Below are 17,673 nucleotides of genomic sequence, written 5' to 3'. Positions count from 1 at the left end.
GGCAGCAGAGTTTGTTTTCTGGAGTAGGTAAAGTAACCATTTAACTTCCAAAAAAAAATGGCGTGGTCAGAAAATATTATTCAGCTTCTTTCCTTGCATGATTCTTAACCTGTTGACAATGACAGTACGCATATATGAAGCCTCTCGGCGGGAGAGCCTTAACGCCACTGTAATTAAAGAATTGTGGCCAAAAAGCCATACTTCCAATGTGGAAAAAGGCTAAGCGACTCAACAATGTACAGAAATATAATAACTTTAAATTTAAATTTGGCTGTAGCAGGAGATGAGTGTCTGCAGGCAACAGTGAAGCATGGTGGAGATTCCTTGCAAGTTTGGGGATGCATTTCTGCAAATGGAATGGGAGATTTGGTCAGGATCAGAGGTGTCCTTAATGCTGGGAAATACAGGCAGATACTTATACATCATGCCATACCATCAGGGAGGCATGTGATTGGCCCCAAATGTGTTCTGCTGCAGGACAACGACCCCAAAGATACAACAAATGTCATTAAAAAAAAAACTATCTTCAGCATACAGAAGAACAAGGACTGGAAGTGATGATTTGGCCCTCACAGAACCCTGATCTCAACATCGTGGAGTCTGTCTGGGATTACATGAAGAGACAGAAGGATTTGAGGCAGCCTACATCCACAGAAGATCTGTGGTTAGTTATCCCTTATGTTTGGAACAACCTACCTGCTGAGTTCCTTCAAAAACTGTGTGGAAGTAAGCCTAGAAAAATTGATGCTGTTTTGAAGGCAAAGGGTGGTCACACTAAATATTGATTTGAATTTCTGTTTTCTTCTGTTCTTTTTTAAAAATAGCATTCTTAATTCACCAGATTTTTTTTACAGTTGTATATATTTATTACGAGAAAGAGAGCTCCATACCTGTATTTCCTTCAATGTCTCTGGCGAAGTGTACCCCTTGGCTTGATGAGCGTTGCAAAGGTGCGGACTTGCGTATATTTGTCCAGTCTATATGACTGACATCAGACCGTGACCTGTTGTGACCTGGTCTAAATTTTGAAGTATCTTCAGCAATGCCCACTGTGTCGTTAACTGACTGAGGTCTGTCACGTCTACGGTGACATGCACTGAATAAGTTATAAGCGGAGGAGTCTTTTTCCTGTCCTGCCAACAAAGGTATGTCAGGAAATGTTCTCCTAGTTGATGAAAAATGTTCTTTGGCATGGATCCCATTCTTTGCTTTGGCATCAAAGAGACTGCTTTTACATCTCTCCCAAATAATGCTACGTTTTGAGGTGTTTGCATTTTGCCCATCAACCTCCTGCTTGATTTTACTGGATATGTCATTTCCTAACAGTTCTGGAGCTTCATGAATTCCAAAGACTTCAGACTGATGGTTACCATGCTCTAGTTTTTCAAAAGAGTTGAAAAAATCCTCTGTGACCTCTAGTGCTGGACTGATATCATCCACTTCCAGTGCTTCCATTGCTTGCCTACTTTATCATTAATGATGCATTATCAGTCAGTTAGGAAGAATGCATATCAGCTGATCAAAGTGAAGAGTCAACACGAACACTCTAAAAACAAAACAAAAAAAATTGTCATATAATCACTTTAATTGTTTTTACATTTGCTGAAAAAAAATTATAAAAATAACTTTGTTACAGTTATATACAATGGTAATTGTCTATGGTCTGAAATATTTTATACTACGGCCATAAGGTACAACCAGCAAAGAAAAGAAATGAAGATCAGTGTGCATGTTAAATGCATTTTTCGTAATTATGATTTATCAGTTTCCCTGCATACATATTAGGCTTCATGTACACGGGACATTTACCTTGACATATAGTAACCCACGTTTACATGCGTTTACATACCGCGTTTAGTCGCGTTTGCATTTAAAATCGTTTAAAAAAAAATATATATATATTTTTTTAAATGGCCAAAAACGAAAAACGCCTATAAACGAAACGCTGCTAAACGCGGGTTACCACATTTAGCCGCGTTGGTGTCTGAAACGAGGAAATCTTTGGCGTCTGAACTTATTTTTTGCTTTCAAAGAAACTCGGTTAAAAACGCAACTGCCTAAAAACTTCAATAAACGAGAGTGTGTACATGGTCACATAGGATAACATTAATTATCAGGGGCAGTTGAAAAAAGTGTCAAACTGCCTCTAAAACGTCCGTTTAGCAGCAGTGTACATGGGGCCTTAGACCTCTTTCACATTAAAAAAAGAGCCTGAAAGAAGCTGCATCTGCAATCCCAATGTGAAAGCCTGAGGTCCCAATGTCAGGCGCTTTACAGGTGTTTGTTTTTTTAACCACTTAAGCCCCGGACCAATATGCTGGCTAAAGACCCAAGGGGTTTTTACAGTTCGGGACTGCGTCGCTTTAACAGACAATTGCGCGGTCGTGCGACGTGGCTCCCAAACAAAATTGGCGTCCTTTTTTCCCCACAAATAGAGCTTTCTTTTGGTGGTATTTGATCACCTCTGCGGTTTTTATTTTTTGCGCTATAAACAAAAATAGAGCGACAATTTTAAAAAAAATGCAATATTTTTTACTTTTTGCTGTAATAAATATCCCCCAAAAACATATATATAAAAAAAAAATTTTCCTCAGTTTAGGCCGATACGTATTCTTCTACCTATTTTTGGTAAAGAAAAAAAAATCGCAATAATCGTTTATCGGTTGGTTTGCGCAAAATTTTTAGCGTTTACAAAATAGGGGATAGTTTTTTTGCATTTTTATTTTTTTTATTTTTTTTACTAGTAATGGCGGCGATCAGCGATTTTTTTCGTGACTGCGACATTATGGCGGACACTTTTGACACATTTTTGGGACCATTGTCATTTTCACAGCAAAAAATGCATTTAAATTGCATTCTTTATTGTGAAAATGACAGTTGCAGTTTGGGAGTTAAACACAGGGGGCGCTGTAACATTTAGGGATCACCTAGTGTGTGTTTACTAGTGTAGGGGGGTGTGGCTGTAGGACTGACACCATCGATCGAGTCTCCCTATAAAAGGGATCACTCGATCGATGCGCCGCCACAGTGAAGCACGGGGAAGCCGTGTTTACACACGGCTCTCCCCGTTCTTCACCTACGGTGAGCGATCGCGACGGAGCGGCTATTTGTCGTCCCGGATCGCTCCCCGAGCGGACCCGACCTCCGCATGTACCGGGGGGGGTCCCGGTCGGACCCCCCACCCACGTCTAGCAGTGGACGTACAGGTACGTGGATGTGCCTGTCCGTGCCATTCTGCCGACGTAAATGTACATGAGGAGGTCGGGAACTGGTTAAACGCCAAAGCACCTGAAAAACGCCCCAGTGTGAAAGGGGTCTTAAAGCGGAGGTCCACACAAAAAGTGAACCTCCACTTTTCGTAACCCTCCCCCCTCCGGTGTCACATTTGGCACCTTTTAAGGGGGGAGGGGGTGCAGATACCTGTATAATACAGGTATTTTCACCCACTTCTGGGCATAGACTCCCGCCTATCCTTTTAAACAAATAACAAATAATAATTTTTTTAAAGTGGTTGTAGACCTACAGGTAAGCCTAGATTAAGCCTTACATGTAGGTGCAAGAAATATCTCCTTAACCTACACGTTTAAGGAGATATTTTCAAGAAAGGCGGCACCGATGTCTACGGCGCACTGAGCGTGCTGCTGAGCGTGCCGCTACCAACGGCATCATGCCGTCATCGCTGCTCCGGCCAGTCACAGAGCTGGAGCAGCGATACCCGGAAGTCACTCTGGGTATCATGGCAGCAACGGAGGAGGTGTCCGAGGACTGCTGCTCGGGCTTCGTTCACAGGTAAGTAATTCATAATGAGCTAGTGTGCTATGTTCATTATGCCTTTGTCTTGCAGTTTTTTTTTTGTTTTTGTTTTTTAACCACTTAAGGACCCCTTCACGCCGATATAAGTCGGCAGAATGGCACGGCTGGGCACATCCACGTACCTGGACGTGGCTCTTTAAGGCCAGCCGTGGGGTCGCCGGCACGTGCACACGACCCGGTCCGAAGCTCCTTGACCACGGCCGCGGGACCACGGACCCGATCGCTGCTGGAGTCCCGCAATCGGTCCCCGAAGCTGAAGAACGAGGAGAGCTGTGTGTAAACACAGCTTCCCCGTTCTTTACTGTGGTGCTGTCATTGCTGTCGTGTGTTCCCTGTTATAGGGAAACATGATCAATGATGTCACACGTCCAGCCCCGCCCCCCTACAGTTAGAAACACATATGAGGTCACACTTAACCCCTTCAGCACTCCCTAGTGGTTAACTCCCAAACTGCAATTGTCATTTTCACAGTAAACAATACATTTTTATAGCATTTTTTGCTGTGAAAATTACAATTGTCCCAAAAATGTGTCAAAATTGTCCGATGTGTCCGCCATAATGTCGCGGTCATGAAAAAACTGATCGCTGATCGCCGCCATTAGTAGTAAAAAAAAAAAAATATTAATAAAAATGCAATAAAACTATCCCCTATTTTGTAAACACTATACATTTTGCACAAACCAATCGATAAACGCTTATTGCGATTTTTTTTTACCATAAATAGGTAGAAGAATATGTATCGGCCTAAACTGAGGGAAAAAAAAGTTTTTTTTATATATTTTTGGGGGATATTTATTATAGCAAAAAGGAAAAAATATTGCATTTATTTCAAAATTGTCGCTCTATTTTTGTTTATAGCGCAAAAAATAAAAACCGCAGAGGTGATAAAATACCACCAAAAGAAAGCTCTATTTGTGGGAAAAAAAGGACGCCAATTTTGTTTGGGAGCCACTTCGCACGACCGCGCAATTGTCAGTTAAAATGACGCAGTGCAGAAAAGAAAAAACTGGCGGGGTCCTTTACCTGCCTAAAGGTCCGGGTCTTAAGTGGTTAAGAGAGGGTTTACTTCCTCTTTGCATGCTACTATACATCCATTTAATTAAATGGAGCTAATATTCTCAGTTTTTTCTCATTCTGTATTTTTCTTTCATAGCTAGTATGTGTATGTATAAACGCACGGTTTACAGAAATTGTCACATACAATGCAAAGAAAAAAAAAAAAAGGACAGCTCTGCTAATGAGTTGCCACAAAACAAAAAGGACTATCAGAAGGTCATGGGGCCAAATCTAGCCACAGCTGTTTAGGAACAAAGGGGATATGCTACCAACTCATGTATTCCAAAGGAAGGAATGGTTTCCCGGACTATTTGTATATTACAAAAATAAGGACAGCAAAAAGGAGTATGTATGTCAACATTGCATGCAAAGGGACAATTTCATGGCTCTATGTAAATGAAAAATGTGCCCTTCCAGGTCCAAGTGAGAGCATGTAAAAGGTAGTATTAAAACAAAACAAAAAAACGTTATGCTATAAGATACGTACTGTCAAGCCAATATTAGTGTATGCGGCCACAATGAAAGCACCTCACACTAGAATGAACTAGACAGTCTAGCGTGAGTAGCTCATTGTTTAAGGAGCACATGCATGAAGAGTTTGTTTAAGCAGCCATACCTCATAGGAAGGAAGCAGAAGTTATATAGCATTCCAGTCACTAAAGCACAGTTTTTGTTCTTGTTGCTTATACATATACTGCACATGTATGCACCAAATGTGTACACAGACTACACAAAACAAAGAAGGACACACAATAGGAGTCTGAAAAAACCTGTTGCAAACATTTAGGTGGGAATCGAATCACTGCTCGGTTGTACCTATTTTTATCCTCGAAGCGAAGATGACCAAACTTGTTTGCGTTACGTGATATTCACCTGTGATTGTTAACTATACTATATTGTAAATCTTTATGAACGTTCTTTTAACCCCTTAGAGCCGACCCTTTAAGGGTTTAGAATGGCAGGAGGAGGGGTGGGGCTTATTGTCATGTGACCGTCGTGATTGGCCGTCACATGATCAGAAAGCACCCAATCGCAATATGAGAAGGAAAGCTTTCAGTTAGCCGATGGTAACTGTGTCGGGAGTGCGCAGGGCACAGGTCAATCGGACGCAAATATGCGGCCGCCACCAAGAGGCCGCTTATTTGCGTGTGCTCGTGCCAAGAAAGTTAGTGACACTAAACTAGAGTTTAGAAAAAGATAAAAAATGTATCTAATAACATATATACAGTATTCCTAAAGTGGTACTAAACACACAGGGCCAGATTCACAGAAAAAGTACGCCGGAGTATCTGCTGATACTCCGGCGTACTTTCAAATTTGCTGCGTCGTATCTTTATTTTGAATTCTCAAACCAAGATACGACGGCTTCTGGCTTCGATCCGACAGGCGTACGGCTTCGTACGCCTTCGGATCTTAGGATGCAATACTTCGGCGCCCGCTGGGTGGAGTACGCGTAGTTTTCCGCGTCGGGTATGCTAATTAGCTGTTTGCGGTGATCCACGAAGGTACGCACGGTCGTCGCATTCTCTTACCTCGTCGCTAGTTGGCTTTTCCCGTCGTAAAGTTGCGACTGCTATTTAGGTGGTGTAAAAATAGACAGGCCATGTTAAAGTATGGCCGTCGTTCCCGCGTCAAATTAAATTTTTTTTTTTGCGTAAGACGTCCGGGAATAGGAAAGGACGTAACGCATGTCGCCGTTCAAAAAATTACGTCGGTGCGACGTCATTTCGCGCAAAGCACGGCGGGAAATTTCAAAACGTAGCATGCGAAGTACGTTCGGCGCGGGAACGCGTCTAATTTAAATGATACACGCCCCATTTGAATTAGGCGGGCTTGCGCCGGACGGCTTTACGCTACGCCGCCGCAAGTTTACAGGCAAGTGCTTTGTGAATCAAGCACTTGCGCTGAAAACTTGCGGCGGTGTAACGTAAATGACATACGTTACTCCGCCGCAAATGTATGTGAATCTGATCCACACTATTTAATTTACATTATCCCTTCTCTTTCTGTATGTGAATGATGGCACTGTAATTATTTTAATAAAAGTACCTTTTTCCAAATCGATACACAGCTGCCACATGGCCCAGCTCTTTCCCAGCATGTCTGCAGGAGCTTCCCATCCTCTGCCGCTGGTCACATGTTTAACTACTTCAATACTGAGCACTTTTACCCCCTTCTTGCCCAGACCAAATGTTCAGCTTTCAGCGCTGTCTCAATTTGAATGACAATTGCGTGGTCATGCTATACTGCACCCAAATTTTTATTTTTTCACACAAATATAGCTTTATTTTGGTGTTATTTGATCACCACTGGGGTTTTTATTTTTTGCTATAAAAATTTACCACTTAAGCCCGAACCATTTTGCTGTTTAAAGACCAGGCCACTTTTTGCGATTCGGCATTGCGTCGTTTTAACTGACAATTGCGTGGTCGTGCGACGTGGCTCCCAAACAAAATTGACGTCCTTTTCTCCCACAAATAGAGCTTTCTTTTGGTGGTATTTGATCACCTCTGCGGTTTTTATTTTTTGCGCTATAAACAAAAATAGAGCAACAATTTTGAATAAAATTCTATATTTTTTACTTTTTGCTATAATGAATATCCCCCAAAAATATATATAAAAAAAATGTTTTTCCTCAGTTTAGGCTGATACGTATTTTTCTACATATTTTTGGTAAAAAAAAAAAAAATCTGAATAAGAGTATATTGATTGGTTTGCGCAAAAGTTATAGCATCTACAAAATAGGGGATAGAATTATGCCATTTTTATTATTATTATTATTTTTTACTAGTAATGGCGGTGATCTGCGATTTTTATCGTGACTGCGACTTTATGGCGGACACATCGAACACTTTTGACAAATTTTTGGGACCATTGTCATTTTTACAGCAATTGGTGCTATAAAAATGTACTGATTACTGTGAAAATGACACTTGCAGTGAAGGGGTTAACCACTAGGTGGTGGTTAAGTGTGCCTAGGGATGTGTTCTAACTGTAGGGGGGGATGGGCTATGTGTGACACGACAGTGATCACAGCTTCCGATTACAGGAAGCTGTGTACACTGTCCTGTCACTAGGAAGACTGGAGAAATGCTTGTTTACATAAGCATTTCCCCCTTCTTCCTCACCGTGACACGATCGCGGGTATGCGGTCGGAATCACGGAGGGCGCGTGTGTCCACAATGCCAGCCTCTTAAAGTGTGTGTGTATATATATATATATATATATATATATATATATATATATATATATATATATATATATATATACACATACATACATACACACACACACACACACACACACGCGTCCTTCTGCCTGTTCGTGCCATGCTGTCGTGCGCTAGTCGGCAAGCAGTTAAAAAAATATATATATTTTTGAAAAAAAAAAAATAGTTTTCCTTTTGTTTCTGTTAATATTTTTGGTAAATAAGTATTTTTTTCTTATTCACTGACGGGCACCAATGAGGCGGCACTGATGAGGAGGCACTAATATGCAGCACTAACAGATGGCACTGATGAGGAGGCATGACAGGCATTACTGATGGGCACTGATTGGCATCTGTGATGGGTACTTACAGGCATTACTGATGGGGGCTGCGCTGATAATCAATGCACTGATTATAAACACTGGTCCCCCCTGTTAGGAGAGTCACTGATCCTCTCTCCGCCCGCGCCTTGTCAGCGCAAACTGAGAAAAGCCGATTACCGGCACTTCCTAGTTACCGCTGTGGTCAGCTGTGATTGGTCACAGGCTCTTTACCAATGTAGCGCTACCCCCTCAGGAGCCGCTGGTTAAATTGGGACAGCATGATTATGTTACCTCTGTGAGTCTAGGGATGATGATGGAGTAACGGAATGTCCAAACAGCAGGGTGTCATTTTCTGTGCTTTATTTACTTGCCCAACATGGCAAACAGTTAACTTGAGGTAGATAGAGATAGGTTGGTGGAAGGAGAATTTGCAGATTCAGGCCTATGGATAAACGGAAGCAGTCCTGCCTCCAATGGGACTTTAACTCATGTCGCCACTCCAGCCGGAGTGGGTAAAGTGTACCTGGACAGGCCTCTCACACCGACCTGGCAGCCAGAGTATCACTTAGAACTTCTGAGAAGGAACAAGTCTCTGCCACTGACTTGGCTCTAGTGAAATTTGCAATTAGGAGTGGAACCTCTGCCACAGGCCCTTTGCTCAGGAATGAAGATAATAGAGCGAATCCTCTCAGTGAATACAAGTTGCCTGAATCTCCCTCAGGTAGCTTTCCATATGGTCACCGACTAACAGGTTGCCATCGAGCAAACTGTCAGTGTCCGGTCACCGTGACCCCCGATGGATTGTCTAGGCCCTGTTGGATTGCCTGCCTTCGGGCTCACCTCAGACTGACTCCCCATCGAACAGCACAACTTGCTTGGGATCTTCCTCATGAAGTGTAGGGACCAAGTAAGTCACTGGGGCCCCTTTGCAGCTTCAAGTGCTCCAGGCCATGAGGGCCCAGAACTGGGAACTCCGCGTAGCACGTGCGCCCCGGCCTGGTAAGCCATCTCGCCGGAACCAGGAACAGAACTCCCTAAAACACGGCGTCTGCCCTACAAGTACCCTTTCCCAGCATGCCCCGCGAGGGAGAAACTCCTCTGATTGGCTGCTGATAGAAGGCGCCTTTCCCTGGACCCCTCTGGCGCCACCTGCCATCCAAAGATGGAACGGTATCTTTGGAACACAAAATGAAACCACAGGACAGTCCAGCCGGACAGAAACCTAATTTAACGAATCATCATGAATGAGAGCAAAATAACTCTCACATTCCCCTCTAAATTTGACATAGCACCTGTACTGAAAGTACACAGGCGCTACACCAAGATTGGAGATGCGGTGCGTCAGAGCGACACACCACATCACTGATTGCTGCTCTGCGGCTTATCCTGCTGCAGGTCATACGACCAGTCAGGATAACTGATCTCACACTCCACTGTCATTCTGCTATAGGCCAGGCGGGATGTAGTAAAGAAATAAATAAATAATTAATATGTCTTTGGAATACAGAGTAAAAATAAATGGAATACCAATAAACTGTTTTAAATTGTCATACACATATGTATTTGAAATCAAATCTTTATTATTTTTTGGCAATAACATGGGGTGGACATATTTCTGTGTGTCACGCCCCTCCAGCCTGTGTCTTAGAATAAGAAAGAGGTAAAGCCTCCATCAAAGATGTAATATCCCGCCCCCATTGTGTTTACCTGGTTAGTGGGCATGAAGGAGAAGGGAGGGAGTGGGCTGTCATTTACCACTGTGTATACTTCCACATGTGTCACATGGGCTGCTTAGATGTGATAGGGAGGAAATGCTTAGCATAGAAACTCACTGAAAACTGAGCATGTGCATAGTTGCCAACACTGCTCTGCAGGATCAACCATTTTTTTTTTTTTTTGCAGAATACAGAAAATGAATCTCATAGTGACTGAGTATGAACAATATGTAATTCACCATTTATTGATAGCTCTTTATGATGTGTGTTTAGTGACACTGTAATGCTAAAAAGTACCTCCTATTGCTCTCAGCCTCCTCCGAATCTCCAATTTGTATGTTGCTGCTGTGATCTGACTTCCTGTTAGAGGGTGGCTATGTAATTCTCTATGGCCCCACTGTATGCAGGACTGTAGCTACCCTTTCTTGCTCACTCCCGAAAATATGGCATTTGTAGTGTGTGCGTGAGCAGTGCACATGACCGCAACTAACCTGCACTGCTCGCTCCAAAAAGTAGTAAGAGGGAGTAGGAAAGGTTTGGGAACATTACTGCTCTCTATTGCATTGCTAACATTTTCCCATAAATATCAATTTAAAGTGGTTTAAAGTGAATTCTATGCATTAGGGGTTGTAAGGGTCTTTTTTTTTACTAAATAGCTTCCTTTATCTTAGTGCAGTCCTCCTTACCTCATCCTTCAATTTTTCTTTTAAATGTCCTTATTTCTTCTGAGAAATCCTCACTTCCTGTTCTTCTGTCTGTAACTCCACACAGTAATGCAAGGCTTTCTCCCTGGTGTGGAGTGTCGTGCTCGCCCCCTCCCTTGGACTACAGGAGAGTCAGGACGCCCACTAAGGCTGCATTCACACCTGAGCGTAGGTCGTTCGGTCGTTTTTTCCAGCGTTTTTTTCTTGCGTTTTGTCGCGCATATTCATGCTTATTTGCGCGTTTGCATACAGCGTCGTCTGACGTTTTTGTACTTCGACGTTTTTTATTTTAGCCAATAGGAAAAATTATCATCTTTTCATCACTTGTTGCTATGTTGGTAGATTTTTCTTATCTTCTGCCTGGGTGAAATGTTCGATTGATTAAAGCGACAAAACGCCCGTAGCAAACGCTCGTTGTCGCGCTAGTCGCTTGAATGGAGCGTTTCCATTACTTTCTATGGGAAATAGAAACGCTCAAAAACGCCCAAACCGCCCCATTCGCGCGACAAAAAAGGGTCAGGAACTTGTTTGAGCTTCAGGCGTTCGGCAACAGGCGTTTTGGAGTGGAGATGTGAACCATCTCCATAGGGAAGAATGTATTTTTTCCCCTCTAGCGTTTTTGAGCGTCGCACTTCAGGCGACAAAACGCTCAGGTGTGAATGCAGCCTAACACACAGCTCCTTTCTCTATCTGCAACGTAGAGAGCGTCCTGACTCTCCTGAAGTCCAAGGGAGGGGGCGAGCACGACACTCCACACCAGGGAGAAAGCTTTGCATTACTGTGTGGAGTTACAGACAGAAGAACAGAAAGTGAGGATTTCTCAAAAGAAATAAGGACATTTAAAAGAAAAATTGAAGAATGAGGTAAGTGAATGAGGACTGCACTAGGGTAAAGGAAGCTATTTAGGAAAAAAAATTGTACCTTTACAATTCTTTTAAGTTGAAAAAACATCCGTGAACCCCCCGCCCCCCCCCCTTTTTCTTACCTGATTCGATCCAGCGATGCGCATAAGCGCAGCGGCTTCAGCCACTGTCTCTCTCCCCATTTAACAGATTGATAGCAGCAGGAGCCATTGGCTTCCACTGCTGTCAATCAAATCCTGTGACACGAGAGTGGGGCCAAGTTCCGCTGTTTGTGTCAATGGATGCAGCAGTGGGGCCCGGGAGCAAGCCCACACGGGTGCCCCAATTGAAAGCAGCTTTCTGTGGGGGCACCCGATGAAGAGGAGGAGCCTGGAGTGTCAGCGGGGGACCCAAGAAGAAGAGGATCGGGGCTGCTCTGTGCAAAACCACCAACTTCAGGAGCTTCTTGATGACGCGATTTTCTGCAAAATGCATTGAGGCCGCATGCTTGCCATAGCTTTTTTTACTGCCATTTACTTATTATAAAAAGATACTGCACTATGATCTGGTATATTTCTTTTAGGTTCCCATTTTCAGAGTGTATGGGAGAGAGATCCTTGGATAGTTGAACTGGGTGATTTCTGATTGATATCCATGGAAAATTGCTGGATACAACAAAGGCTGGATTATGATTATCAGGCGCGTTTCAGATTGATAGTTGGTGAGTGTGCATTTCTTTCAAACGTTTTGGTGGAGCATTATATGAAGAGAGTTATGAAACACAGTGAAATTAGTTTTTCTTTGAAGATTATTCATCACATTGATGGGACTTGTTTAAAGGATGATTTTTGATGTTATGTTTTAATTTGCAAGGTTCACAGAAGTAGCTTCTATCTTTTGTTTGTCATTTATGTTTGTTATTTTAACCACTTAAAGCGGTGGTTCACCCATAAAAACGACTTCCCCCTATTACACTGCCCCCCCCCGCATTACAATACGAATATGCCATTCATTTTTTTTTGGCTGCTGTACATACCTGGGTACAGCTATTCACCCGTGTCCTCCGGGTTGCGAGTCCCGCGGGAGTGGGCGTTCCTACCATGGCGGTGATTGACGTTTTGACAAAAAAATGAGCTCCCCCCCCGTCGCGTAAGCAGCGTCACGACTGGCGAAAGGAGCCGAACTGCGATGCGCAGGCGCAGTATAGCGCCGACTCGCCGTTCGGCTCCTTCCGCCAATCGTGACGCTGCTTACGCAACGGGGGGAGCTCGTTTTTTAGTCAAAACGTCAATCACCGCCATGGTAGGAACGCCCACTCCCGCGGGACTCGCAACCCGGAGGACACGGGTGAATAGCTGTACCCAGGTATGTACAGCAGCCAAAAAAAAATGAATGGCATATTCGTATTGTAATGCGGGGGGGCAGTGTAATAGGGGGAAGTCGTTTTTATGGGTGAACCACCGCTTTAAGGACCGAGCCTCTTTTTGAGATTTGTTGTTTACAAGTTAAAACAATTTTTTTTGCTCGAAAATTACCTAGCACCCCCAAACATTATAAAAAAAAATTCTAACACCATAGAGAATAAAATGGCGGTCGTTGCAATACTTTGTGTCACACCGTATTTGCGCAGTGGTTTTACAAGCATGCTTTTTTTGGAAAAAATACACTTTTTTTAATTAAAAAATAAGACAACATTTTTCCAACTTCATCATTAAAAATGATGTTGCCCACACACCATCGTTTTTGAAAAATGATGAACAAAGTGACGGCACTCTAAAGGGGAAGTTCTATTCGCCTTGAGGCTGCTTTTAGCTGGTTACTTGTTAGTAAAAGGCGATTCGTGCTTTTTTGTCTGTTACAGAGTGATGAATGTGCTTACTCCATTATGAATGGTAGTTTTACCTCCCGTCTCAAAACTTGCTTCTGGGCATGTGCGGGTTTAAAACGTCATTTTTGCCCACACACGATCATTTTTTATGACACAAAAAATGACATTTTAAAAAATGACATAAAAAATTGAAGCATGTTCGATTTTTTTTTTTGTCATTTTTCAGAAGACATAAAATGACATTTTGCCCACACACGATCATTTTAAATGACATTTTTAAAAATGTCATTTTATTTCATCACAAAAAGTGATCGTGTGTACAGGGCATTACATATACCCAGTGATGTGACTAGTCTAAAGGTCATAGACAGAGAAAAAACAAATTCTCCTAAATAAGTTGTATCTGTCTATCTGCAGTCTTCTCTTCTCTGTATCTGTTCAAAGTGTTGAATCTTAAAGCTTATCTGAGAGTTCAGAAAAAAGGGGGTGGAGAGCTAAAATTATACTCAGAGTTCATTGAGGAGAGCTCTGAGAGCTGATTGGAGGGGAAGGGAGGGAGGGAGGGGACACCCCCCCCCTCCACAAAGCACACAGGAGCTCCCTACCCGGTCACCTTTTTTCTCTTGGTGTCAGGAAAACTTCAGAAATCACAAGTGATTAATGCTGATAGCAGAAGAACAAAGTAGCAGAGAAAAGGGCCACAAAAACCGGCCGTAACTTAACTTTTGGTATTTAAGTTACACCGCCGCAAAATCTCTACCCAAGTGCCCGATCCACAAAGCACTTGCCTAGAAATTTTGAGCGGTGTAACTTAAATCCGTCCGGCGCAAGGCGTTCCTAATCTAATGGGGCGGGTCCCATTTAAATTAGGCGAGCTACCGCGCCGGACGAACTGCGCATGCTCCCGACGCGATTTTCCCCACGTGCATTGCGCGAAATTACGTTACGCCGAGTTTTGTGAATCGCGCCGGGTAAAAAAAGTTGCGTTGGGAAAAAAAAAAAAAGAGATGCAGCGGGAATTTTTTTTTTTTTTTTTAAATTTGACAGCGTCGCGGGAAAGAAGGGTCTACTTTTACATGGTGTACTAACTTTACACTTTGTAAAAGCAGCCCTAATTTTGCGACGGCAAACTAATACTTACGGAGAAAAAACTAAGCCTAAAAGCTTTGTGGATCTCCATAAGTGCTAATTTGCATACCCGACGCTGGATTTCGATGAGAAATGCCCCCAGCGGCGGCTGCGGTACTGCATCCTAAGATCTGACAGTGTAAGTCCCTTACACATGTCGGATCTTCTGCCTATCTATGAGAAACTGATTCTGTGGATCAGTTCCATAGATAGAAACAGGGATACGACGGCGTATCAATAGATACGCCGGCGTATCCCTTTTGTGGATCAGGCCCTTAGTGCTTTAAATAGAGAAGTACACACTATAGATAAAGAAAAAACTGTGCCAAAAAAAAAATATATATACTAGCAACCAAAGGCTATATATAAATAAAAAATGAATGTGGATATCAAACACATAAATAAATAACTAACTAAATAAATAGTGTCCAAAATTGTGCTGATTAAATTGCATTGGTGTCCGTAATCAAGACAAACACCGCAGTGAGCTTCAAAACATCTGTGAGGGACCGCCACCACATGGCTGGTTTAAACAGCAATGAACAGTGCAGTCTCTGTCCACAAGTAGAACCACTGGATGACAGGAGCCCCAACAGTGTAACCTCAGATCGTATAGTTGCTATAATCTCTCCAAGCATGTGGTCCGTAGCTAGAAGGCGTTTAAAAACGCTTATAAACGAAAACGCGGCAAAACGCCGGTACTTTTAAATCTGAACCCATTTTTTTTGCTTCTGGAAAAACTAGGTTAAACGCAACTGCCTAAAAACACCAAAAAACGAGACTGTGTGCATGGACACATAGGATAACATTGAATGCGCTCAGGGGCAGTTGAAAAAAAAGTATCCAACTGCCACTGAACATGCGTTTAACAGCGTCTCGTGTGCATGGAGCCTTAAACTTTTTTATTTACATTTCTTGAGTTACTACCTGGGTTCCATGCCTAGGCAAATGAATGAGGTCATCCATCGCAGGAGTCTTCAGGAGGCATGGAGACATAGATGGGCGAGTTTGTTTTGAATAATAAATATTAATTAAACATAGTTTTTGGTTTGTGGTGCTCAGATGCACTGTTCTGCTTTAAGCCACGTTTGTGTTCTACAGCAAATTTGCAAACTTCTGATAGCAACTTTACCCAAAAGATGTGAGTGAGTGAGAGACTTGTAAAGTGCAACACATGCGAACTGGGCCTCTGGGCGCTGTATCCATTTCATGGGTAAGGAACCCCTTGACCTCAGAAGAGATGGGTTTTAATCTTTCTCCTGAAGGCCAAGTGGTCCGACTCCAGTCGGATGGTGGTTGGTAGAGCGTTCCACAGGCGGGGTCCTTGGACTGCAAATCTTCGATCTCCTTTGGACTTGTATCTGGCTTTGGGTATCTGGAGGAGGTTTTGATTGGTGGATCGCAGAATGCGATTGGGGTTATGGGCTTTTATTTTTTCACATAGATATTGGGGGGCGTTGCCTTGAATACACTTATGTATTAGGCAGAGTGCCTTGAAAGTGATTCTGTCTTTCAGTGAAGGCGAGATTGATTCCCATGGTTTTTTCCCAGTCACTAGTCGAGCGGCCGTATTTTGAACGAATTGCAGACGAGTGATTTGGTATTTGGGGAGTCCTAGATAGAGGGCATTTTCGTAGTCGAGTCTGGAATTGATGATTGTTCCCACCACGACTGCAATGTCCTCATTCGGGATAAAGGGCGTGAGTCTGCGTAGTAGGCGCAGCAGATGGTGGGATCCGCTGACTACTGACCCTATTTGTGCATCCATTGTCATGTAGGTATCGAAAATGACTCCGAGACTTTTGCCTTTGGTGCTAGGGGTGATAGTTTTACCCAGAATGGGTGGGGGAGTCCATGTTGACGCGGGGTGATTTTTCCGGTTAGCGTGAAACAGGAGAAGTTCTGTTTTCGAACCATTGAGTTTAAGATAACTGTTTGTCATCCAGTTATCTATTAGAGTGAGGCATTTCTCTAGTCCAAGAGAATGATCCTTTTTGTTGCAGATGCGGAAATGCAGTTGTGTGTCGTCTGCATAGGAGTGGTAAAGTAACTTCTGGTTACTGATGATTTCAAAGAGAGGGCAAAGATAGATAATAAACAATACGGGCGATAAGGGAGATCCCTGAGGGACTCCGCATGACACCGTACGTTTTTCAGAAGTGAAAGACCCCAGTTTCACTATTTGTGATTGGTTTTCCAAGAAGGAGGAGAACCAGGGTAAAACACCTTCAGCGACTCCGGCTACTTCAGCTAGCCTAGCCAGTAGTAGTCCGTGGTCTACAGTGTCAAAAGCCACGCTTAGGTCCAGCAGTATCAGGAGACAAGATTCTCCTTCGTCTGCGGCCTCTAGAGCGTCATCCCATATTTTGAGCAGCGCCGTTTCTGTTCCGTGACCCGGACGGAAGCCTGATTGAAACGGATCGAGTAATGTATGGGTGTCTAAATGCAGTTGCAGCTGTTGTACAACTACTTTCTCCATTACCTTGGAGAATACATTTAGAGCTGTTATGGGCCTCCGGTTGTTTGGGTCTTTGGGGGTCGAGGGTAGTTTTTTTAGAATTGGTTTTATTGTACCTTGTTTCAGCAAGGTGGGCACCATGCCCTCCTTGAATGATTGGTTTATGAGCTGCGTGATAGCTGGTGCCAGTATATCGGCACTTTCTTTTAGCGGTTTAGTGGGGATAATATCATTGGGTGCTGTGCTATTATGCAGAGTCCTGGTGATATTTTTAGTGGCATCGATGGAAATGGGTTTTAGAGTGAAGTTTGGTGATTGCGGCGGATTTATGTGGGTATTAGGTTTGTGATTTGGGGGGGAGTTGGTGACGGTTCCATTTTGCTGAATACTTTCATGGATTTTTTCAATTTTATTAATGAAATAATCCGATAATTCGTTGCAAAATTCTTGTGAATCAGAATTGGGGGCCTCTAAACAAGCAGGATTCATAGTCTGAGTGACCAGCTTGAAGAGTTCTTGGGGGCGGTTAAGGGCATTTGCGACGATGTTGGAGAAATTATTTTTTTTGGCCGTGATGATTTCTTTGTGATATTTCTTT

At 43.1% G+C, this 17,673-nt stretch overlaps 1 protein-coding gene across 1 annotated transcript in view; it reads right to left on the bottom strand.

Moving 5' to 3' along the window:
* Positions 1–17,673, bottom strand: part of PLEKHM3 (pleckstrin homology domain containing M3) — a 223,887-nt gene that overhangs the window by 174,836 nt on the left and 31,378 nt on the right. The window contains exon 2 of the mRNA XM_040357361.1: positions 891–1,546. Coding sequence (XP_040213295.1) covers positions 891–1,455 — 565 coding nt within the window. The 5' untranslated portion in view covers positions 1,456–1,546. The remainder of the gene's footprint in view (positions 1–890; positions 1,547–17,673) is intronic.

This window comes from Rana temporaria, chromosome 6 (assembly GCF_905171775.1).
Source record: "Rana temporaria chromosome 6, aRanTem1.1, whole genome shotgun sequence".
NCBI classification, from domain to species: domain Eukaryota; kingdom Metazoa; phylum Chordata; class Amphibia; order Anura; family Ranidae; genus Rana; species Rana temporaria.
This window is presented reverse-complemented; position numbering and strand designations above follow the sequence as displayed.